The following is a 23,758-nucleotide window of genomic DNA, read 5'->3' as shown; positions in this document are numbered from 1 at the left end:
ACTCTTTTTAAGCTTTTTAGGCACATAGAAAAAGCCAAATTAATCATTGCAGAATTATATATCATTTATTTACCAACATGAGTGCTTTATCATGTAAAAGTAGTAGTGATTAAGATGTAAAAAAGTATTTGGTTTTCTTCTGGAAAAATATAAAAAGTATTTTTATTTCAAGTAAGAAAAGAATCAGCTCTATTAATAAAATATTTTATTATCTTATTGTCTTATTAATGTGTTCTTATTTTAAAAGAACACTGAAAACTGCAAGATCATTGTTCAATGTTTTTACTGAAAGAAACCCCTTAAATTTTAGGGGCAAGCTCAGTGGCCCATGCCTGGAATCCCAGCACATTGGAAGGCCAAGGCAGGCAGCTCACCTCAGCTCAGGAGTTCAAGACTAGACTGGTCAACATGGTAAAACCCCATCTCTACTAAAAATACAAAAATTAGCCAGGCATGGTGGCTGGTGCCTGTAGTCCCAGCTTCTTGGGAGGCTGAGGCAGGAGAACAGCTTGAACCCCGGAGGCGGAGGCTGCAGTGAGTGTTGATCCTGCACTGCTCTCCAGCCTGGGAGACAGAGCAGGGCTCCATCTGAAATAAATACAAAAATTGTAAAGGAAAATTAATTTTGAAGATTTAACATATAATTCAATCTAAGAAAAGACAGCAATATATTTGTTTTAAAATTTAGTTTAAGATAAATCAGTGATAGGTATGTTTAATCTTGCTTTAGTAAACTACTACTAATTGGTGTTCACATTCTTCAGGGCCTCTAAATGTGTACCTGCCTAGAAAATAATGACATTTTCCTCCTATAAATTTTGACAAAACCAAATGAAGGACTGAGCAAAGCTTTGGCAAATAAAAACAAAGAATAACTGCCTAATTTAGGCTGTTTGAGGTTTTTTTGTTTTTTTTTTTAAAGTATCTTATCCATTTAATTTTGACTTATTTACTTTGTATAAATTATTAGTTTTAGTTATTTGATTTGTCCATCCACAGCTGGAGAAAAATGGAAAATTTAAAAAGATAAATCTAGGTTAAAATTAAAACCCCCCACCTAGATATTTGGTACAGAGAAGATACTGTCATAGCATAGTGGATTGTGAAAACAAAAGCCTTTATCTTTTTGTGGCTTAAAGAAATCAAAACACAGTTATTTCTTACTTAAATCTTTATTAAAAGAAAAAAAAATCGATTTAAAACAATGAGTAACAACAAATTTCATTAAATATTAAACATTTTAATTATCAAAGATATTTAGACAATACGTTTCTACCATTTCTGCACAGCAGAAGCACACCGATTATAGAGCTGTCATGTGCTCATGTGAGTTTATTTTTGGCATAAAAGTATCTAAAGTCACACTTAAACAAATGTGATAATATTTTATAAACTGATAGTAACTTACTGTTGATTGATTCTCAATGCTTTCACAAATTATCATTATATGATTGACATTCTCTTAGGGTTAATACTTCTATGGACTCTTTCTGTAACACTGAGTAACCAACTGAATTAATTTCCTTAAAAGTTAGTAGTACTGATCAAATTATTTAAAACTGACTTGGAAATTATGTTCCTGTTTATAGTTGCACAATAAATTAACATATTGTAAGTAAACTGATTATTTCATACCAAAGGTTAGAAAATGAAATGGCATATATAGAATAGGCTTTGATGAAAATAAGTGATTGTTTAAAAGGGAGCTATTCAGTACATGACATTCATGAGCACCCTTTCGAGGAGTAAAGTTTCCCTTTGTAATTCCTAAAAGTTTCCCTTTCTGATCTTTGTAAAACACAGAGAAATGCAGTATTATACCTATTTTATTTTCAAAGATCTACCATAGAAAACATTTCATTTTTAAACTTCTTTTTTAGTAAAAAAACAAAGAAACCCGGCAAGTGTTCTTTCAGGGTTTGTTTTTTTTCTTCTTGCGTGTAGTACACATTCATGAATGTCCACTAGGCGCAAGGGAAATTGTTTAGCTGCACAATGTATTCTATAATAGTGAGGTTATCCAACAGAGCAAAATGACAAATGTTTTCCAATCGGTGAGCTAAGAGTGAAACAAATGCAATAAGACTTGTTTTAATAATGAAACATTGCAGGTTTTAAATTTTTTTAAACAATGTTTGTAAACTTGCCCATAAAAGCTGGGTAATATTAAACAGCCAGTAAGGCACTTTGTCAGAGGGCGAAGTAGTAAAGGCTGGATGATTGGCAATTTGTTTAATAGGAAACATTCTATACTTAAAGAGAGCAAACTCTGAAGTGGGGCAGTCCTTTAACTGATTTACTGTCCAACAAGAGTGGGAAAAGCTTTAAAATTTTTAATTTCACTTTGTTGACCAATTTCCCTGCAGAAGAAGTCTTTTAGTTGTAAATTAAAAAATATATTAGGAGCTATCAATTTAAATAATGTATCATTTTTCAATCTAAGATTTAAAAGAATATTAACATATTCAGTAGTATTTTCAAAACATCCAAGCCACTCTTTAAAAATGAATTACAAAACAAATGATCTTAGTATAAAAATGTTTTATGTTATTAACAATTCCCTTGCGATTTCTGATGGCTTCACATATTACAGTATAAGCTTTGGTATAAAACATGCAAATGCAAGCCAACAAGGTCGTGAATACAGTGTTGCAAAATACAAAGCACTTATGAAACAAATGTTGCACAGACACAGCAGATGGAGAAAAGGTAACACACAGCTGTAGGACGACCAGTTTGCTCTTCTACTGCTTCTTAGTTTGTGGATTTTCCTTTTGGAAAATCTTCAGCAGAGGTTGACTCACGTAATAAGGTCTTGCAGGAGAACCATCGTTTCTTTCTAAATCTTCCACTAGGAGGAAGAATGGTACAGAGTAAATATCAAAGCAGAACTGTAAGAGAAGTAACATCGCCATCTGCTGTATACTTGCTTTACAGCAGTTCAAAATACTTATTTTTTTAAAACAGCATAGTTTGGCATCAACGTTACTGTAAACATAGTTATGAGAAAACAATCAGCCCTTGTTATGTCAGTAAGATGTTATTTCATTCTGTGTAACAGGTCAGATTCTGCAATATTGCATGTCTCTCAGTTGCATGATTGAGAAAATAACTTTCACCTTCATTTTTAAAATATACTTTCTAAATTACTATATTTGTTTAAAATTGATTTTGTTTTGCCATCAACAATTTAGATAGTACAGCATTGAAAAATAAATATTGTGAAATTTCAGACTTCAAGCACATCGACTGCAAGTTTTGAGGAATATTGCCTGTTTTTTTCACAGTTATTAGTTTGCTTTCTAAGAAAATGGCTTCCAAATATCTTCTCAAAAACAATGCTCATTTTTATTCTACATATTTGAATTACACAAATAAGTAGTAAATGGAGACTCTTTTTCTGACTAGATATTAGCCCATAATATAAATTGGCAACTACTTTCATGTGTTGATTTATGTTTTAGTCAAGTGATTTTTCAACTTTTTTTTTTGAGACAGAGTTTTGCTCTGTCACCCAGGCTGGAATGCAGTGGCGTGATCATGGTTAACTGCGGCCTTGACCTCTTGGGCTCAAGCAACCCTCCCGTTTCAGCCTCCTGAGTAGCTGAGACTACAGGTGTGTGCCAGCACACTTGGCTAATTTTTATATTTTTAATAAAGATGGGGGTTCGCCATGTTGTCTAGGCTAGTCTGGGACTCCTAGTCTCAAGCAATCTGTCCAGCTTGGACTCCCAAAGTGCTGGGATTACAGGTGTGAGCCACTGCATCTGGCCAATTTTTCAACTTTTATATATATCACAATCAGCTAGAGAACTTTATAATAATTCACATTGCGGCTCATATCAAATCACAATATATTAGAATCTCCTAGGCAGAGCACAGGCATCTATAGTTATAACAAATTCTCAGGTAGAGGTCACTATTCCACTAGTTCTTTGTTGTGCCCCTTGTCTCGTTGAATAATAAAATAATAATAATCTAGATAGATAAGTTGTCATTATTCTCTGCATTATGCTTCAAGAATAAGAATGCAGAAGGCTGCTTGCCAAAATGTGAAGCCGGGAGACACTTTTGAATACAATAATCTCAAGAATGTAAGCCAACAGCATTACATATTAAAAATCTTCCCTATTCATTGGCTTATTGCTATTAATTAATCTGCCACAGAGTCAATTTAAATCTAGGTTTCTACACTTGAAGATAATAAGTATTTATATCAATCTATAACACAATAATAGATTTCTGACTCTTTTCTTGGATATATGGGTGATATTCAGAGCAACATGTTAGATCAACATGTTCCCTTCTGTCAATACATACATAATCCTTATACATAAGCTTAAGGTAAAAGCCAAGAAGATACACATTGATTCAATGCTCCTTTTGGGATGCATTTTTACACCATTAACCACATCATACACATTCGCACACAGGGGATGGCTAGGCAATGTGTGTGTCTGATTCGTGCTTTGTTCTGTCATTCAAAACTTATGCATGACTACCAGAAACCTCTGGCCAGCAGGGGTGGCAGGTGGGCATAACCTTCCTCCTAAGCCCTGCGGGGAGAGTTCCTAACCTGCAGTATGCGTCGCATAAAGGATGATGAGGGCCGACAGTATATTTCCTTAGGGTAAAATCTGAAGTGTCTTACTTTTCTCTTTCCTTGCTGAAAGTTGAGACAAAATTAAGCCTTTTGTAGAACAAAACCACACAATCTCTTTAATCTAGAAATACAGGTATGCTCATGAAAAGATATAATCACTCTTCTGAAACAAATTCATACTGGTTTTCTATCTAGCGGAAATAGGAAATTTGGGTTAAAGACAAAAGGCATGAGTTATGTAGCAATTTCAGTTTGTTCAGAACATTTTCACCATGGACAGAGGTTCATGTTGTTGGAAATGACACTCCAGAACTCAGATTGGACTTCAATATAAACATCATTCCAATAAAACAGAATGGGCTATGAAGGTTCCACAGTAATTTTTACCCAGTAATGCTCTCTGTAGAACCTGTATAACATTAACATCTATGTTTGTTATGGACTTGACTCACTGAAATATACTTCCTAGGGAACCATTAATACAAGTTTAATCACAGTTTAGAGAGTTGTCCACCAGCTTGAACAGTATAAATATAACCATAGCACCATATTTACAAATTTAGTACCATATGCTGGTTAACTATAAATCAATATTTTTATGGCTAATAAATTACACATTTATAGTGTTTTTAAAAATTGCCTGAATATCCTTTACAAATATACACTTATAAAAAGAAAGGCTATCAAAGTGCTGCAATGGAAACAGCACACTGAGTTATAAAAGTTATTAAAACACTCTCGGCTACAGATTTTAAAAAACGTTTGACATTAACATTTTGATCTTTAGTTGGGACCACAGTCTATAAAGTAGACAGCAGCTAATGTCATCCAATGCCTGACACCTCAGGTGGTACCAGATGCTGACTTCTTAAAATTAAGCACAGAAATTTCACATTACTCAAAAGCAACATTTTCAAATTACAATCAACCTAATTTACACAACTTCTACTTAAATATGAGTGACACTGTTTGGAGCTTTTCTACTCTTTCTGCTTCTGGGGAACTAGTTGCTTCTTGATCAGAATTCCGTGCAGGTTAGGTGTTATGAAGTAGGGTTTTTCTGTAGATCCGTCATTTCTTTCCAGATCTTCACCTGTATATGCAGCAGCCAAAGCAGCGGCAGCAGGACAGTTAAACACGTTTTTACAAATTGAAGGGTCGAACAGGGAAAAATCAGAAAAATCAGTGTTAGTCAAATATAAGACAAATTGGCGCCATTTACTTGCTGATGCTGGGCAAAGCAAGAAGCCTTAATCTCTGCCAGGAAGCACTGAAACTTCATAAATCCCTCCCACTCCCAAAGAGATGTATTTTGATAGTTTAAAGGCTAAGGAGATATTCTACGTCCCTTCAAAAGTACCATCTTTAAATCTCGTATCTGTTCACTTCAGAAAGATATAAATTGCCAAATCCTCAGGGATGGAGCTGTATAGAAAGTGTATTAATTCTGTGATAAATATAGAATAATAACAGAATTTCAGGAAGTGTATTAATTCCGTGATACATGTAGAATAATAACGAAGTTTCAAGTCACTTCTAATGGTAGTCTATACTCTAATGTTATAGATGAAGACCGTGAAGCCCAGGATAATAAAATCACTGCTGAAGTCAAAAGCTCTGAGGTCAATAAGATGAGATAGGGATCCAGCCTCTTGACATCTAGTCTTGCTTTTGCTCTACTTAACTATAAGGCATCCTGTCCCAAATTCTTGCAGTCTTCCTCAGGTTATATCTGAAAGCAAATATCAATGTATTCTGACTCTTACAGTATGTTAATTTACCTTTCTGCTTTGCTTAGGCTAATATTAAGTTGATGGCATGTTCACTGTCCCCTCACCTGCTGGGTAGTTGGGGGAAAGCATCAGAATTATGCTGAGAAATAAGGATACATTTGCATGAAATTAAGTCTCCCACAGATACATACAATTCACAGCAGACAGTAGCTGTACTCTTGGGAATGGTTGTGTCATTGGTTTAGTAGATTTCTACATTAGACCTCACAGTGACCTTCCTCACATACGAAATGAAAAGCAAAGGAGGGAACATGATAGATGCTGAACAGTTTTGTCTTTTTGTCTTAATCCTATTTCTATACAATAGTCCTCTCTTATCCACAGCTTTGCTTTCTACAATTTCACTTCCTGTGGTTTTAGTTACCCAAGGTCCAGAAATATGAAATGCAAAATTCCAGAAATAAACAATTCATTAATTTTAAATTGTGTACTATTATGAGTAACATAATGAGACCTCAAACCGTCAAGCTCTGGCCCATCCTGGCAGGGAATCCTCCCTTTATACCAGCATCTCCTGACTGTCTACGATGCCCTTCCCTTAGTCACTTAGTAGCCTTCTCAGTTATCTATTGCACGATCACAGTGCTTGTCTTCAAGTAACCCTTATTTTAGTTAATAATGGCCCCAAAATACAAGAGTAGTGTTGCTGGCAATTTGGATATGCCAAAAGAAACTGTAAAGTGCTTCCTTTAAGTGAAAGGGTAAAAGTTCTCGAGTTAATAAGAAATAAATTTATGCTGAGGTTGCTAACATCTATATAAGAACAAATCTTTTTTCTTTTTGAGGTGAAATCTCATTCTGTCACCTAGGCTGGAGTGCAGTGGCGTGATCTCTGCTTGCTGCAGCCTCTGCCTCCCAGGTTCGAGGGATTCTGTTGCCTCAGCCTCTCAAGTAGCTGGGATTACAGGTGCCCGTCACCACACCTGGCTAATTTGTGTATTATTTGTAGAGACAGACTTTCGCCATGTTGACCAGGCTGGTCTCGAACTCTTGATCTCAAGTGATCTGCCTGCCTTGGCCTCTCAAAGTGCTAGGATTATAGGCGTGAGCCAACGCGCCCAGCAGAACAAATCTTTTTTTTTGAGACAGAGTCTTGCTTTGTCGCTAGGCGCCAGGCTGAAGTATAGTGGCACAATCTCGGCTCACTGCAACTTCTGCCTCCCGGGTTCAAGCAATTTTCCTGCCTCAGCCTCCCGAGTAGCTGGGACTACAGACATGCGCAACCACGCCCAGCTAATTGTATTTTTTTAGTAGAGACAGGGTTTCACCATGTTGGCCAGGATGGTCTCAATCTCTTGACCTAATGATCCACCCGCCTTGGCCTCCCAAAGTGCTGGGATTACAGGCGTGAACCACTGTGCCTGGCCAGAACAAATCCTCTGTATGTGAAATTGTGAAGAAGAAAAAAGAATTTTAAACTAGTTTTGTTGTTGCATGTCAAACTGCAAAATTTATGGCCACAGTGTATAAGTGATTAGTTAAGATGGAAAAGGCATTACATTTGTGGATGGAAGATGTGCACAGAAACATGTTCTAATTGACAGCAGTTGGGTTTGGTACTATTAGAGAATGCAGGCCTCTCCTGGGGGGTCTTGGAATGAATCCCCCATGATAAGGAGGGATTACTGCTATATATCACATATCTATCCTGTTTTTACCCTCAAGGTACTGGTAAGAAGTCTGCTCTGGATCACATTAATAATCATCTGCAACTATTACTTTTTTCCCACTCTAGGATCATGAATCTCAGTACCTTGTAATAATAAAAAGATGCTATGTTTCTATAAATGAAGTGTTTACCAATAGTTGGCACTGTAAAAAAAAAAAAAACCACACACACACATACACACATACCAGTTTTATGGCAGCCAAGATAATAGGTATAAATATATACCAGGCTGGTCTTGAACTCCTGACCTCATGATCCACCCACCTTAGCCTCCCAAAGTGCTGGGATTACAGGTGTGAGCCATCGTGCCTGGCATATATGTGTGTGTGTGTGTGTGTGCGTGTGTATGTATACATATATATATATTTCTACACAATCAGAATTCGGCTCAGGGCATCACTTAAGAATAATATTTTACAAAATATGATGTTGCCCATAGTAACTGCTGGGGCAGGAAGAGAAATACAATATAAGTTTCCTTGTTTTTTGTTATTGCAGACTAAAGTCTCTGAAAGGAGATGATTCATGTCAACATGAATCATCTAGACATTTCCTGAGACATATTTTGAGAAGCATTTTCAGCCACAAGAATGGGGAAGATCACACAGTGATCTCCAGATATTGCTCCCATGATTAGTGTTAGAGATGAGAGGAGAAATCTTTGAGCATTCCAGAGCCCTGTCTCCACCATGTTTTAGCACTTGACCTTACTCTTGTGCTCCTTCTTCCATCCCATACCTGAACTGGAGTTTGTTCATGTGACATTTTCTAGCTAGATGGCTTTTCTTAAACCACTGAAGCACTAAGAATATATTAAACATTTCAGTTTCATTTACAACCAGAGGAAGAGCTAACTAGTACATAAAGTTCTCCTGAATTCTTTGTCTGGTTATTGAGAATTAATTTTAACATGGTCAGAAACAAACAAACAAACAAATGAAAAACAAGGCCAAACTACTTTCTAGGAGGTTTCTTTGAATATATCTCCCTAAAGTTATCTTCTCTCTTGATCCCAGTGTGAAGTTGGTGCTGTGGATTACTCTAAAATGCAAACTGTAACTTTTGTACCTGCAGATTGCTCGGTAATGCCCTGTCAGAAAATAAGTGTTCTCTGTTTCTCTTAAGGGCAATATGCTAGAGAAATAATCTCTCAAGATGTGTAGTTGTGCAGCTAACAAGTTATGCTCTTTTACTTGCTGACTCTACTTTCTGCTGGTTTGCCAAAGAAATGGCATTGAAGGTGAGAGCCAGATCAAGCTTCTGATAGGTACTACGTTCTCTAGGACTTTTCAGGTAAGGTACTAATATAAAAAATAAATCATTTTTTTTTCTCAGAGCCAGGATCTTGCTCTGTTACTCAGGCTGGAGTACCGTGGCACAATCATAGCTCACTACAGCCTTAAACTCCTGGACTCAAGTGATCCTCCACCTCAGCCTTCCGGGTAGCTAGGACTACAGGTGCATGCTACCATGCCTGGCAAATTTATTTATTTATTTTGTAGAGATAGGGTCTCACTATGTTGCCGAGGCTTGTCTCAAGCTGGGCTTCAAGCAATTCTCACTGTCTTGGCTTCTCAAAGCACTGGGATTACAGGTATGAGCCACAGTGCCTAGCCAAAAAGGAAAACCCTATTTTTGTATGGGAGCTGCATAGGTAACTATGGAAGCAACGTGTATAAGTCAGTGATGGAAGCTCTAAAGAAATATTTTAACTCTACATATCAAAATTAATCCGACTATTTCCTAAAAGTACTCCTCTCTAAATCCTATCCCTTTGTCATTGTGATGCAGAGTGTAAATTGGCCCTATTTGTCCTTGAAACCACCTTGCCATCTTGGCTTTATCAGAATCTATAAATACTCTCCTCAAAGAATTCCACATATCTAGTTCCCAGAGCCTAGTTATCTCTTCAGTTCTGTTAACAAAGCACAACAGAAGCCAATTATTATTATTGACTTAAAAACAAATCAAGAAATGAACAAAATAATTTCATGTTAGCACCATGCCATGAAGCCTGGGTTTATTTCAGTAGTTGACTCTTCTGTGCTTTGCAAACCATTCTCTTAGCTGGTAAGATTTCTTTTTCAATTTTATATTTTTCCTCAAGTTTTGTTAAGGTATAATATTTTCCCCCAATGTTACTGAGGTATAATTAACAACAATTGTAAATACTTAAGGTGCATAGTGTTTTGATATATGCATATATCGTAAAATTGCCACAGTCACGCTAATGAACATGTCCATAACCTCCCATAGTTATCTTTTTGTGTGTGTGGTGAGACTACTTAAGATCTCAGCAAATTTCAAGTTAAGAGTACAGTATGATTAACTCTAGTCACCATGCTGTACGTGAGAGTGCCATAATTTATTCATCCTGCATAACTGAAAGCTTGTACCCTTTGACTAACATTGCTCCGTTTTACTGTCCCCTCCATCTCTGTGTCTATGAGTCTGACTTTTTTAGATTCCACATGTAAATGAGATAATAAAGTATCTGTCTCTCTGCATCTGACTTATTTCTCAGGTATTAAGGTTTAAAGAGCAGCTATTAAGAAATATCTCTTTCCAGATAAATATGTTTTGTGGTTACAGTCAGGTAACTGCAGATCCCCAAGCCAGCTAAGGACATGGGCCTTCACCATCTCACCTTTTAGTTATACACTGAAAGGGGAAAACACACATACTGAATACTCACAGAAGCAGATGAAAATTGTTTCAACACACATTGCATAGACGCTGAAGAACCCATGTGCAATCAGGTAAGACCCAAAAATGACCGTCTGTAAATGGTAAAGAAGAGAACCAACATGTTATATACTTCGTCCAGAAGAAGAATAACGCAGCTGTAAATGAAAGCTGTGATGAGAAAGTTTTGAAGTACTCTGTATTGGAAAATATTTCAACATAGAGACCAAAAAGTTCAGTGATAATTCTTTTGCATGCTTTGTTCTGAGACTTAAACACGTTTTATTAAATTACCTGCCTTTTCTCTTTTGGTAGTATTATTTTTCTTTCTTTTTTTGTTAATAAAACAGAAGTGTATTTCTCCCTAGGGTAACAGTTTATAATAGGTGTTCCAGTTAATAGAACAACCCTTCTCAACACAGTGATGCAGGGACTCTGGACATATGCCTAGCTCTTTAGAAGAATGAGAGAACAGATTTCTTTATCAAGCAAAGTGACTTTGGCAATGATATTTTATGTCTCTTCAATCAGTTGATGCCAGTGTTTTTTATTTCTGGAATATATTTTTTAATTTTTTTAAAAATTTTATTTATTTTACTTTAGGTGCATACTATATCTGGCATTTCTCCCCATGTTATTCCTCCCCCCCCTCCCTGCCCACCCCCCACTGTCTCTCCCCTACCCCTGCCAAGTGTCCCCAGTGTGTGATGCTCCTCTCCCTGAGTCCATGTGTTCTCATTGTTCAACACCCATCTATGAGTGAGAACATACGGTGTTTGGCTTTCAGTTCCTGTGTCAGTTTGCTGAGAATGATGGTTTCCAGATTCATCCAAGTCCCTACAAAGGACATGAACTCGTCATTTTTTATGGCTGCATAGTATTCCATGGCGTATAAGTACCACATTTTCTTTGTCCAGTCTATCATTGATGGGCATTTGGGTTGGTTCCAGGTCTTTGCTATTGTACACAGGGTTGCAATGAACATACGTGTGCATGTGTCTTTATAGTAGAATGATTTATAGTTCTTTGGGTATATACTCAGTAGTGGGATTGCTGGATCAAATGGAATTTCTATTTCTAGATCCTTGAGCAATCGCCACATTGTCTTCAACAACGGTTGGACTAATTTACACTCCCAACTGTGTAAGAGTGATCCTATTTCTCCACATACTCTCCAGCATCTGTTGTCTCTAGATTTTTTAATGATCACCAGTCTAACTGGCATGAGATATCTCAATGTGGTTTTGATTTGCATTTCTCTAATGACCAGTGATGATGAGCATTTTTTCATATGTTTGTTGGCCTCATATATGTCCTTTTGAAAAGTGTCTGTTCATATCCTTTGCCCAATTTTGAATGGGGTTTTTTTTTTTCTAGTATATCTGTTTCAGTTCTTTGTAGATTCTGGATATTGTCAAAATCTACCCTTTGTCAGATGGGTAGATTGCAAAAATTTTTTCCCATTCTGTTGGTTTCTGATTCACTCTAATGATGGTTTCTTTTGAAAAGCTCTGGAGTTTAATTAGAAGCTCTGGAGTTTAATTAGATTCCATCTGTCTATCCTGGCTTTTATTGCCATTGCTTTTGGTGTTTTAGTCATGAAGTCCTTGCCTACGCCTACGTCCTGGATGGTTTTGCCTACATTTTCTTCTAGTGTTTTTATGGTGTTAGGTTTTATGTTTAAATCTTTGATCCATCTGGATTTAATTTTAGTGTAGGGTGACAGGTAGCGGTCCAGTTTCTGCTTTCTGCACATTGCTAGCCAGTTTTCCCAATACCATTTATTAAACATAGAGTCATTTCCCCATTGCTTGTTTTTGTCAGGTTTGTAAAAAATCAGATGGTTATAGATGTGTGGTGTGTGTGGTGTTTCTTCTGGGGTCTCTGTTCTGTTCCATTGGTCTATGTCTCTGTTTTGGTACCAGTACCATGCTGTTTTGATTACTGTAGCCTTGTAGTATAGTTTGAAGTCTGGCAGTGTGATGCCTCTGGCTTTGTTCTTTTTGCTTAGGATTGTCTTGGCTATGCAGGGTCTTTTGTGATTCCATATGAAGTTTAAAGTGGCTTTTTCCAGTTCTGTGAAGAAGGTCATTGGTAGCTTGACGGGGATAGCATTGAATCTATAGGTTACTTTGGGCAGTATGGCCATTTTCATGATATTGGTATGTCCTAACCATGAGCGTGGAATATTTCTCCATCTGTTTGTGTCCTCTCTTATTTCATTGAGCAGTGGTTTGTAGTTCTCCTTGAATAGGTCCTTTAGGCCTTGGCTACAACTCTGGCATAGGGCAGCTTCTCCTGCTACCTATCCTGCCCTCACTTTCTTACCAGTGTATCTCAGGAAACAGCTTCCTGACATACTTTCTGCATGTAATCCTCTGTCTTAGATTTGTCTCCAAGGAACCCAGTCTCTAAAGTGGAATGTGGGTTGGTATAAAATAAGGCCAATAATGTTAGCTATCATTATTACTTCTATTCCTTTTTAGAATTGTGCTATCTTTGATAAAACACAGACTCAACAAGAGCCAGCTGCTAGGGAGTGAATTGCGTGCACTCTAAATTCATTTGTCAAAGCCCTAAGCCCCAATGTGACTTGAAGGTGGGAACTTTGGGAGGTGATTAGGTCAGGAGGATTAGATTAGTGTCCTTTATAAGAAGAGAAATGATAGAGATAATCTCTGTCTCTCCCCACCATGTGAAGATATGGGAAGGTGTATTTCTGCACACCAGTAAGAGGGCCCTCACCAGAAATCAAGTCAGCTGACACTTTGATCTTGGACTTCCCAGGCTTCAGAATGGTCAGGAATAAATTTCTTTTAAGTTTTAAGTCTATAGCATTTTTGTTATAACAGCCTGGACTGACTCAGATACCAGGTCTTACCAGCAAAGGTACCCAGTAGTAATTTAAAGATGTTGGTCCTTGTGCAATCACTGGTAATCTTTGTGTGAAGAATAGGAAGGCCAGAACACCTACATTGAAAAGGTAGAACATGTATATTATACATTTGCAAAGGAATATAGTTTTTTTTTTTTGTAGTAAAGCAGTTCTTCCAAGCATCTTTTAAACTTTTTAATTATTTTTATCATTATTACTTACCTATACTTCCAGCAACTAGAATTTTCCCCAGGAATAATACAAAGTATGTAACTTCATCTGTAACTGCAACCCTGAGTGTCAGAAAAAAAAAGAAAGTATAATTTTGTGTTTAAAATATACTTGGTACTTGAAATTTATGGCAGTAAATATTCATGAGTTTATTTTGGTATGTCTTTGCTGGAACTGTATTTGGCAACTGTTTTGCACGAAATGAAGGTGGAACTTATGGATGATGTTCTGACTTATTTTTAATGTAAACAGAAGATGGCATTGTAGGGCCGTCAGGAGCCCTGCAGTGGTGGTGTCGGTCTCTCTCTCTCTCTAATTTGAAGCCTATAGACACGCTGAGTCTTCATGCTGTATTCTTCTCTGATTTTGTTCACTCAGGCTCCACCAATTCTGGGAGGGGGAAAGATGATACTGTGGTTCACCTGGGGGAATTTCTTGAGCAGAGGGGATAATAAAAATGAAAAAATGCCGGTGGGCATAAAGACTCAGGTGAATGATGGATGCAACAGTTCTCAGATATGAAAATAAATTAATGATATGAGATATTTAAATCTATCAAGTTAAAAGATAATATTCATATCTAATAATCCCACCAGCACTTTAAATAACAACACGTGAAGGATGTCATGTTCAAGGTTCACTAAATTGTTGAATTACAATGTTCAGCCTGATTACTTACTTTAAAACATTTCTCATCAGCAGATTGAAAGCATCTTTTGCTGACCTGCAGAAGTTTCTGCCATATATTGCAATCTGAGGAAGACAGTTGATATTATTCCAGAGTCAGTAACACACTCTAGCAAAATCAAAGGACAATCCAATGACAGGAAGGTAACCAAATTAATTCCTGTCATTTGTAGGGCTATCCCAACTCTTATTTCTAACATGTGGATCTGTGGGACACGCTGTGTGTCCTCAGCTCTACAGAACTCTCAGGGTCACTGACAATCAGGTGTGCTTCAGATGCTGTATGCCCTCAAAGTCTGAGGAATTCGACATCCTTAAACAGAGGCAGGTCTTTTTTCTCAAATTCCAGATAATAGCTTCTGTCTTTAAAACGTTTTGGCTAGAGTTTATTGCTGAAAAGGTTAAATACTGAAGTCTCTACATAAAAAATTTCTCTTAAGGAAACCCAGTGCCTTTCATTACACTTGATTTACTGATTAAAAGGCTCAACATAATACTCTCACTGGAGGTAAATTAATGACTATTTGAATCTCCATAACTATTCCAATCACTTTTCCAGACCCTGTGCTACTTATGATAATAAGCAAATGTCATAAGGTTATACTTTAGCTTTCTAAGTTTTGGAAGAATTATATTTCTGGATCCCATATGCTAAAATACCACTAAGGAGTTTCCATTTTGCATAGGAAACAAGTAAAACTCTGTCAAGCATTGTCAGTGTTCACACATTTTGCCACAGATTCATAAAAAGGATAAGACCCTTCTTTAAAATTATGTAAATTCCAGAATTAGAAAGTATTTCCTTTTCAGAGATTAAATATGATTTCTTCTCACTAAACTATGACAAAGACACACACAACCATTTTCTATCCAACACACTTAAAAGTTTCCAATGTACATAATATTGTTTCTCTCAAAAAAGATTGAAGGTAATAATAAAATATAGTTCAGATACTATCTCAACTAGGGAAGCATATCCCTGAATTGTGCATTGGATGCACAGTCCTTCTATCAGCATGGTGATAAATTCAACTGCATAATGTAAAAGTGCTTTAGAAAGGGCAATGTAGACATAAGGTTTGGGATTGCAAAGAAGCAGCTTAGTAAATAAAAAATAATCTACCTACCATAATATAGGCATTTCTGTTTAAAAACTTTATTGCATTTTCCAAACACCAGAAACAGCATCTCAGGCAGCATTTTAGGAATTTAGAAAGTGTGTTCTGGGTACCTATGAGAAGGAGGTATTTAAATCTACTAATGATTTGCAGCTGAACCTTATGAATCAAACTAAATAATAATACAACATTTAGAATGAGATTTAAAATTTCATATTGTCATAAAATATACATAATATAAAATTTGCTATTTGAACCATTTTTAAGTGTACAGTTCAGTGGCAATGAATACATTTATAATGTTGTACAACCATCACTGCTATCCATTTCCAGAACTTTAAAACCTCAAATAGAAATTCTATGCCTTTCAATAGTAACTCCTCATTCCCTTCTTCCCCCAGTGCCTAGTAACTTCTATTATATTTTTTGTCTCTATAAATTTGCTTCTTCTAGGTGTCTCAAATAAAAGGAATCATATAATATTTATCCTTTTATATCTTGCTTATTTCACGTAGCATGATGTTGTCAAGGTTCATCATTTCCTTCCTTTTTAAGGTTGAATAATATTTCATTGTATATTTTCCCAGCACCATTAGTTGAAAAGACTAATTTTGTTTATTTATTCATTTGTTGATGGAAATGTGGGTTGTTTATACCTTCTGGCTATTCTGAATAATGCTGTTATCAACAGTGATGCGCAAGTATCGGTTTGAGTTCCTGCTTTCAATTCTTTGCATATATATCGAGATGCAGGATTTCTGGGTCACATAAAATTATATTTTAATTTTTTTTAGAAACTGCCATACCATTTTCTACAGTGACTACACCATTTGGCATTCCTTCCAGCAATACACAAGGGTCCCAATTTCTCCACATTCTTACCAAGTTGTTATTTTCTGGTTTTTGTGGGGTTTTTTTTTTCATATATATAATAGCCATTCTAATGTGTATGGAGTAGTATCTCATTGTGGTTTTGATTTGTATTTCTCTAATGACTAGTGATATTAAGCATCTTTAAAATATATATATATATCTTATTGCATTTTAGGTTTTGGGATACATGTGAAGAACATGCAGGATTATTGCATATGTACATACATGGCAATGTGGTTTGCTGCCTTCCTCCTGATCACCTATATCTGGCATTTCTCCCCATGTTATCCCTCCACAATTCCCGCCCACCACTGTCCCTTCCTTAGTTCCCCCCACAGACTTCACTGTGTGATGCTCCCCTCCCTGTGTCCATGTGTTCTCATTGTTCAACACATGCCTATGAATGAGAACATGTGTTTTATTTTCTGTTCTTGTGTCAGTTTGCTGAGAATGATGCTTTCCAGATTCATCCATGTCCCTACAAAGGACACGAACTCATCGTTTTTGATGGCTGCATAGTATTCCATGGTGTATATGTGCCACATTTTCCCTGTCTAGTCTATCATCGATGGGCATTTGGGTTGGTTCCAAGTCTTTGCTATTGTAAACAGTGCTGCAATGAACATTCATGTGCATATGTCCTTATAATAGAACGATTTATAATCCTTTAAATATATACTCTGTAATGGGAATCCTGGGTGAAATGGAATTTCTATTTCTAGGTCCTTGAGGAATCTCCACACTGTCTTCCACAATGGTTGAACTAATTTACACTCCTACCAACGGTGTAAAAGTGTTCCTATTTCTCCATATCCTCTCCAGCATCTGTTGTCTCCAGATTTTTAATGATCGCTAATCTAACTGGAGTGAGATGGTATCTCAATGTAGTTTTGATTTGCATTTCTCTAATGACCAGTGATGAGGAGCATTATTTCATATGTTTGTTGGCCTCATGTATGTCTTCTTTTGAAAAGGGTCTGTTCATGTCCTTTGCCCACTTTTTAATGGGCTTGTTTCCTTCTTGTAAATATGTTTTAGTTCTTTGTAGATTCTGGATATTAGCCCTTTGTCAGATGGGTAGATTGCAAAAATTTTTTCCCATTCTGTTGGTTGTCAATTCACTCTAATGATTGTTTCTTTTGCTGTGCAGAAGCTCTGGAGTTTAATTAGGTCCCATTTGTCTATTTTGGCTTTTGTTGCCAATGCTTTTGGTGTTTTGGTCATGAAGTCCTTGCCTATGCCTATGTCCTGGATGGTTTTGTCTAGGTTTTCTTCTAGGGTTTTTATGGTGTTAGGTCTTATGTTTAAGTCTTTAATCCATCTGGAGTTAATTTTAGTGTAAGGTGTCAGGAAGGGGTCCAGTTTCTGCTTTCTGCATGTGGCTAGCCAGTTTTCCCAACACCATTTATTAAACAGGGAATCCTTTCCCTATTGTTTGTTTTTGTCAGGTTTGTCAAAGATCAGATGGTTGTAGATGTGTGGCGTTGCCTCTGAGGCCTCTGTTCTGTTCCATTGGTCTATATCTCTGTTTTGGTAACAGTACCATGCTGTTTTGATTACTGTAGCCTTGTAGTATAGTTTGAAGTCAGCTAGTGTGTTGCCTCCAGCTTTGTTCTTTTTGCTTAGAATTGACTTGGCTATGCAGGCTCCCTTTTGGTTCCATATGAAGTTTAAGGTGGTTTTTTCCAGTTCTGTGAAGAAGGTCATTGGTAGCTTGATAGGGATAGCATGGAATCTATAAATTACTTTGGGCAGTATGGACATTTTCACAATGTTGATTCTTCCTAACCATGAGTATGGAATGTTTCTCCATCTGTTTGTGTCCTCTCTTATTTCATTGAGCAGTGGTTTGTAGTTCTCCTTGAAGAGGTCCTTTACATCCTTTGTTAGTTATATTTCTAGGTATTTTATTCTCTTTGTAGCAATTGTGAATGGCAGTTTATTCTTGGTTTGGCTCTCTGTTTGTCTGTTATTGGTGTATAGGGATGGTTGTTATTTTTGCACATTGATTTTGTATCCTGAGACTTTGCTGAAGTGGCTTATCAGTTTCAGGAGATTTCGGGCCAAGATGATGGGATCTTCTAAATATACAATCATGTTGTCTGCAAATGGAGACAATTTGATTTCCTCCTTTCCTAATTGAATACGCTTTATTTCTTTTTCTTGCCTGATTGCGCTGGCTAGAACTTCCAATACTATATTGAATAGGAGTGGTGAGAGAGGGCATCCTTTTAGTGCCAGATTTCAAAGAGAATACTTCCAGTTTTTGCCCATTCAGTATGATATTGGCTGTGGGTTTGTCAAAAATAGTTTTTATTATTTTGAGATACATTCCATCAATACCTAGTTTATTGAGAGTTTTTAGCATAAAGGGCTATTGAATTTTGTCTAAGGGCTTCTCTGCATCTATTAAGATAAACGTGGTTTTTTCCTTTGGTTCTGTTTATGTGGAGAATCATGTTTATAGACTTGTGTAGGTTGAACCTGCCTTGCATCCTCATGATGAGACCTAGTTGATCGTGATGGATAAGCTTTTTGATATGCTGTTGCAATCAGTTTGCCAATATTTTGTTGAAGATTTTTGCATCTATGTTCATCATGGATATTGGCCTGCTGTTTTCTTTTCTTGTTGAGTTTCTGCTGGGTTTTGGTATCAGGATAATGTTGGTCTCATAAAATGATTTGGGGAGGATTGCCTCTCTTTGGATTGTTTGAAATAGTTTCAGAAGGAGTGGTACCAGCTCTTCTTTGTATGTCTGGTAGAATTTGTCTGTGAACCCATCTGAACTTGGGCTTTTTTTTGGTGGGTAGGCTATTAATTGCTGCTTCAACTTCAGCCCTTGTTATTGGTCTTTTCAGGTTTCAACTTCTTCCTGGTTTAGGCTTGGGAGGGTGCCAGTGTCCAGGAATTTATCCTTTTCTTTGAGGTTTACTGGTTTATGTGCACAGAGCTGTTTGTAGTAATCTCTGATGGTGGTTTGTATTTCTGTGGAATTGGTGGTGATATCCCCTTTATTGTTTTTACTGCATCTACTTGATTCTTCTCTCTTTTCTTTTTTATTAATCTGGCTAGTGGTCTATTTTGTTGATCTTTTCAAAAAACCAGCTCCTGGATTTGTTGATTTTTTTTTTGAAGGGTTTTTTGTGTCTCTAGCTCCTTCAGTTCTGCTCTGATCTTAGTTATTTCTGTCTTCTGCTAGGTTTTGAGTTTTTTCGATCCTGCTCCTCTAGCTCATTCAAATTTGACAATAGGGTGTCGATTTTAGATCTTTCCTTGCTTCTCATGTGGGCATTTATTGCTATATATTTTCCTCTAGACACTGTTTTAAATGTGTCCCAGAGATTCTGTTATATTGTGTCTTCGTGTTTATTGGTTTCGAAGAATATCTTTATTTCTGCCTTCATTTCATTGTTTGTCCAGTCAACATTCAAGAGCCAGTTGTTCAGTTTCCATGAAGCTGTGTGGTTCTGTGTTAGTTTCTAAATTCTGAGTTCTAACTTGATTGCACTGTGGTCTGAGAGACTGTTTGTTATGATTTCTATTCTTTTGCATTTGCTGAGGAGTGGTTTACTTCCAATTATGTGGTCAATTTTAGAGTAGGTGTGATGTGGTGCTGAGAAGAATGTATATTCTGTGGATTTGGGGTGGAGAGTTCTGTAAATGTTTATTAGGTTTGCTTGTTCCAGGTCTGAGTTCAAGTCCTGGATAGCCTTGTTAATATTCTGTCTCGTTGATCTGTCTAATATTGACAGCGGAGTGTTAAAGTCTCCCGCTATTATTGTGTAGGGTAAGTCATTAAGAACTTGCTTTATGTATCTGGGTGCTCCTGTATTGGGTGCGTATATATTTAGGATCGTTAGCTCTTCTTGTTGCATTGATCTTTTTACCATTATGTAATGTCCTTCTTTGTCTCTTTTGATCTTTGTTGGTTTAAAGACTATTTTATCAGAGACTAGGACTGCAACTCCTGCTTTTTTTGCTCTCCATTTGCTTGGTAAATTTTCCTCTCTCCCTTTATTTGAGCCTATGTGTATCCTTGCATGTGAGATGGGCTTCCTAGATACAGCACACCAATGGGTTTTGACTTTTTATCCAATTTTCCAGTCTGTGTCTTTTGATTGAGGCTATTTACATTTATGGTTAATATAGTTATGTGAATTTGATCCTGACATTTTGATGCTGGCTGTTTGTTCTGCCTTTTAGTCGATGCAGTTTCTTCATTGTGTCGATGCCCTATATCAGTTGGCATGTTTTTGGAGTGGCTGGTACTGGTTGTTCCTTTCTATGTTTAGTGCTTCTTTCTGGAGCTCTTGTAAAGCAGGCCTGGTGGTGATGAAATCTCTGAGTACTTGCTTGTTCTAAAAGGATTTTATTTCTCCTTCACTTATGACACTTAGTTTGGCTGGATATGAAATTCTATGTGGAAATTTCTTTTCTTTCATGATGTTGAATATTGGCCCCCACTATCTTCTGGCTTGTAGGGTTTCTGCTTAGAGATCTGCTGTGAGTCTGATGGGCATCCCTTTGTGGGTAACCTGATCTTTCTCTCTGACTGCCCTTAGCATTTTCTCCTTCATTTCAACCCTGGTGAATCTGACGATTATGTGCCTTGGGGTTGCTCTTCTTGAGGAATATCTTTGTGGTGTTCTCTGTATTTCCTGGTCTTGAATATTGGCCTGCTTTGCTAGGTTGGGGAAGTTTTCCTGGATAATATCCTGAAGAGTATTTTCCAGCTTGGATTCATTCTCTCCATCACATTCTGGTACACCTATCAAACATAGATTAGGTCTTTTCACATAATCCCATATTTCTTGGAGGCTTTGTTCATTTCTTTTTATTCTTTTTTCTCTAATCTTGACTTCTCATTTTATTTCATTGAGTTGATCTTCAATCTCTGATATCCTTTCTTCTGCTTGGTCAATTTGGCTGCTGAAACTTGTGTAGGCTTCACAAAGTTCTCATGTTGTGTTTTTCAGCAGCATCAATTCATTTATATTCCTCTCTAAGCTGTTTATTCTCTTTAGCATTTCATCGAACCTTTGTTCAAGGTTCTTAGCTTCTTTGCATTGGGTTAGAACATGTTCTTTTAGCTCAGAAAAGTTTATTACCCACCTTCTGAAGCCTTTTTCTGTCAATTCATCACACTCATTCTCCATCCAGCCTTGTTCCCTTGCTGGTGAGTAGTTGTTATCCCTTGGAGGAGGAGAGGGGTTCTGGTTTTGGGTGTTTTCATCATTTTTGTGCCAGTTTCTTCCCATCTTTGCAGATTTATTTACCTGTGGTATCTGTAGTTGTAGACTTTCAGATGGGATCTCTGAGTGGACGTCCTGTTTGTTGATGATGAAGTTACTATTTTCTGGGTCTTAGTTTTCCTTCTAATAGGCCCCTCTGCTGTAGGATGGCTGGAGGTCCAGGAGGTCCACTCCAGACCCTGCTTGCCTTGGGATCACCTGTGGTGGCTGCAGAACAATAAGGGTTACTGCCAGTTTCTTCTGCTATATTTTTCCCAGAAGGATACCCACCCGATGTCAGTCGGAGCTCTCCTTTATGAGGTGACTCTGGATATATGGGGGCCGGGGAGCTACTTGTGGAGACAATCTGTCCTTTACAGGAGCTCAAGTGCTGAGCTGTGAGCTCTGTTGTTTCATTCAGAGCTGCTGGGCAGTACATTTAAGTCTGCTACAGCAGAACTCATAATCACCTTTTTTTCCCCTAGTGCTCGGTCCCAGGAAGGTAGGGCTTTATTTATAAGTTTCTGTCATGTTGCTGCCTTTTTTCAGGGACGCCCTGCCCTGCGAGGAGGTAGCTTAGTCACAGTCTGCCAGCAGAGGTGTTGCTGAGCTGCTGTGGGCTCTGCCCAGCTGCTGTGTGACCTTTGTTGAAGTTTTGTTTATAGGGGTATAGTTAGAACTGCCTCAGTAATGGCAGTCTGTCTCTGTAATGGTGAACTCTCTCTGTACTGGCAAACTGCTTTGGTAATGGCAGACACCCTTCCCCCACAGAGATGGACTATACTGGGTTCAGCGGTGCTTACTGTGAAACTCTCAGTCCAGAGAGTTTCAGATTGCTGGTCTTTGTGGGGGTGGGACTGGCCAAGCCAGATTACCTGGCTCCCTGTTTCAGTCCCCTTGTTTTTTCAGTTGAATGGACAATTGTGTCTCCCAGGCATTCCAGTTGCCAGTTGAAACAGTGCCCGGATTTGTGTCAGTTTTTGTGTGGAGACCCACTGTGCTCACTGAAACAGCCATACTGGAGACTTGTGGCACTTTTTTTCCCAGGAATCTCTTGGCCTTGCTCCCTATTTCAGTCCCCTTTTGTTCAGTTGAACGGGCAACTCTGTCTCCCAGGTGTTCCATTTGCCAGGTGAAAAGGTGCCCAGATTTATGTGAGTTTTTGTTTTGGAGACCCACTGTGCCAGCTGAAACAGCCATGCCGGCGACTTGTGGTGCTTTTCTGCCCAGGAATCTCCTGGCCTGGCTCCCTTTCAGTCCTCATTTTATCAGTTGAATGGGCGACTGTGTCTCCCAAGCATTCCAGTTGCCAGTTGAAATGGTGCCTGGATCTGTGTGTTTTTGTGTGGAGACCTGCTGTGCTGGCTGAAATAGCCATGCTGGAGACTCGGGTGCTTTTCTGCCCAGGAATCTCCTGGTCTGTGGGCAATAAAAATTTGTTTGGAAATGCGGTGACCACTCACCCTCTGCATGTTAGCTGGGAGCTGCAGTCCAGAGCTGTTCCTATTCTGCCATCTTGGATCCCTCTGATATTAAGTATCTTTTCAAGTCCTCATTGGCCATTTATATATCCTCTTTGGAGAAATGTCTATTCAAGTTCTTTGTCCATTTTTGAATTGGGTTGCTTATTTTTTTGCTGTTGAGTTATAGAAGTTCTTTATATATTCTGGATATGAATTCCTTATCTGGTATATGATTTGCAAATATGTTCTTCCATCATGTGGGCTGTCTTTTCACTCTCTTGGTAGTGTTCTTTGTTGAACAAATGGTTTTACATTTGAAGAAGTTCAATTTATTTTTCTTTTGTTGCCTATGCTTTTGGTATACTAAGAAATAATCACCAAATCCAATGTCATGAAGCTTTCCTCTCGTTTTCTTCTAAGAGTTTTACAGTTTTCCTGTGATGTTTAGGTATTTGATCCATTTTTAGTTAATTTTTGTATATATATATATATTTTTTTTTTTTCCCCATTTATTTTATTGCATTTTAGG

General features: G+C 37.5%; 1 protein-coding gene across 4 annotated transcripts in view; it reads right to left on the bottom strand.

The window, feature by feature from the left end:
• Nucleotides 1-1,156: 1,156 nt before the first annotated feature.
• Nucleotides 1,157-23,758, bottom strand: part of SLC44A5 (solute carrier family 44 member 5) — a 418,726-nt gene continuing 396,124 nt past the window's right edge. For 2 of the 4 annotated variants that reach the window (XM_017531591.2, XM_017531572.2), the window contains exons 17-22: nucleotides 15,671-15,774; nucleotides 14,536-14,609; nucleotides 13,848-13,918; nucleotides 13,632-13,720; nucleotides 10,761-10,845; nucleotides 1,157-5,696 (exon numbers count right to left, since the gene is read on the bottom strand). In XM_017531591.2, the coding sequence (XP_017387080.1) occupies nucleotides 5,584-5,696; nucleotides 10,761-10,845; nucleotides 13,632-13,720; nucleotides 13,848-13,918; nucleotides 14,536-14,609; nucleotides 15,671-15,774 (536 nt within the window). In that variant the 3' untranslated portion in view covers nucleotides 1,157-5,583. The remainder of the gene's footprint in view (nucleotides 5,697-10,760; nucleotides 10,846-13,631; nucleotides 13,721-13,847; nucleotides 13,919-14,535; nucleotides 14,610-15,670; nucleotides 15,775-23,758) is intronic. The other 2 variants (XM_037739634.1, XM_017531583.2) reach the window with 1 other exon arrangement.

The sequence above is a fragment of the Cebus imitator genome, unplaced genomic scaffold, assembly GCF_001604975.1.
Source record: "Cebus imitator isolate Cc_AM_T3 unplaced genomic scaffold, Cebus_imitator-1.0 Scaffold3, whole genome shotgun sequence".
In the NCBI taxonomy this organism is placed as follows: Eukaryota; Metazoa; Chordata; class Mammalia; order Primates; family Cebidae; genus Cebus; species Cebus imitator.
Note: the sequence above shows the minus strand (reverse complement) of the source record. Positions and strands in the feature narration are given on the sequence as shown.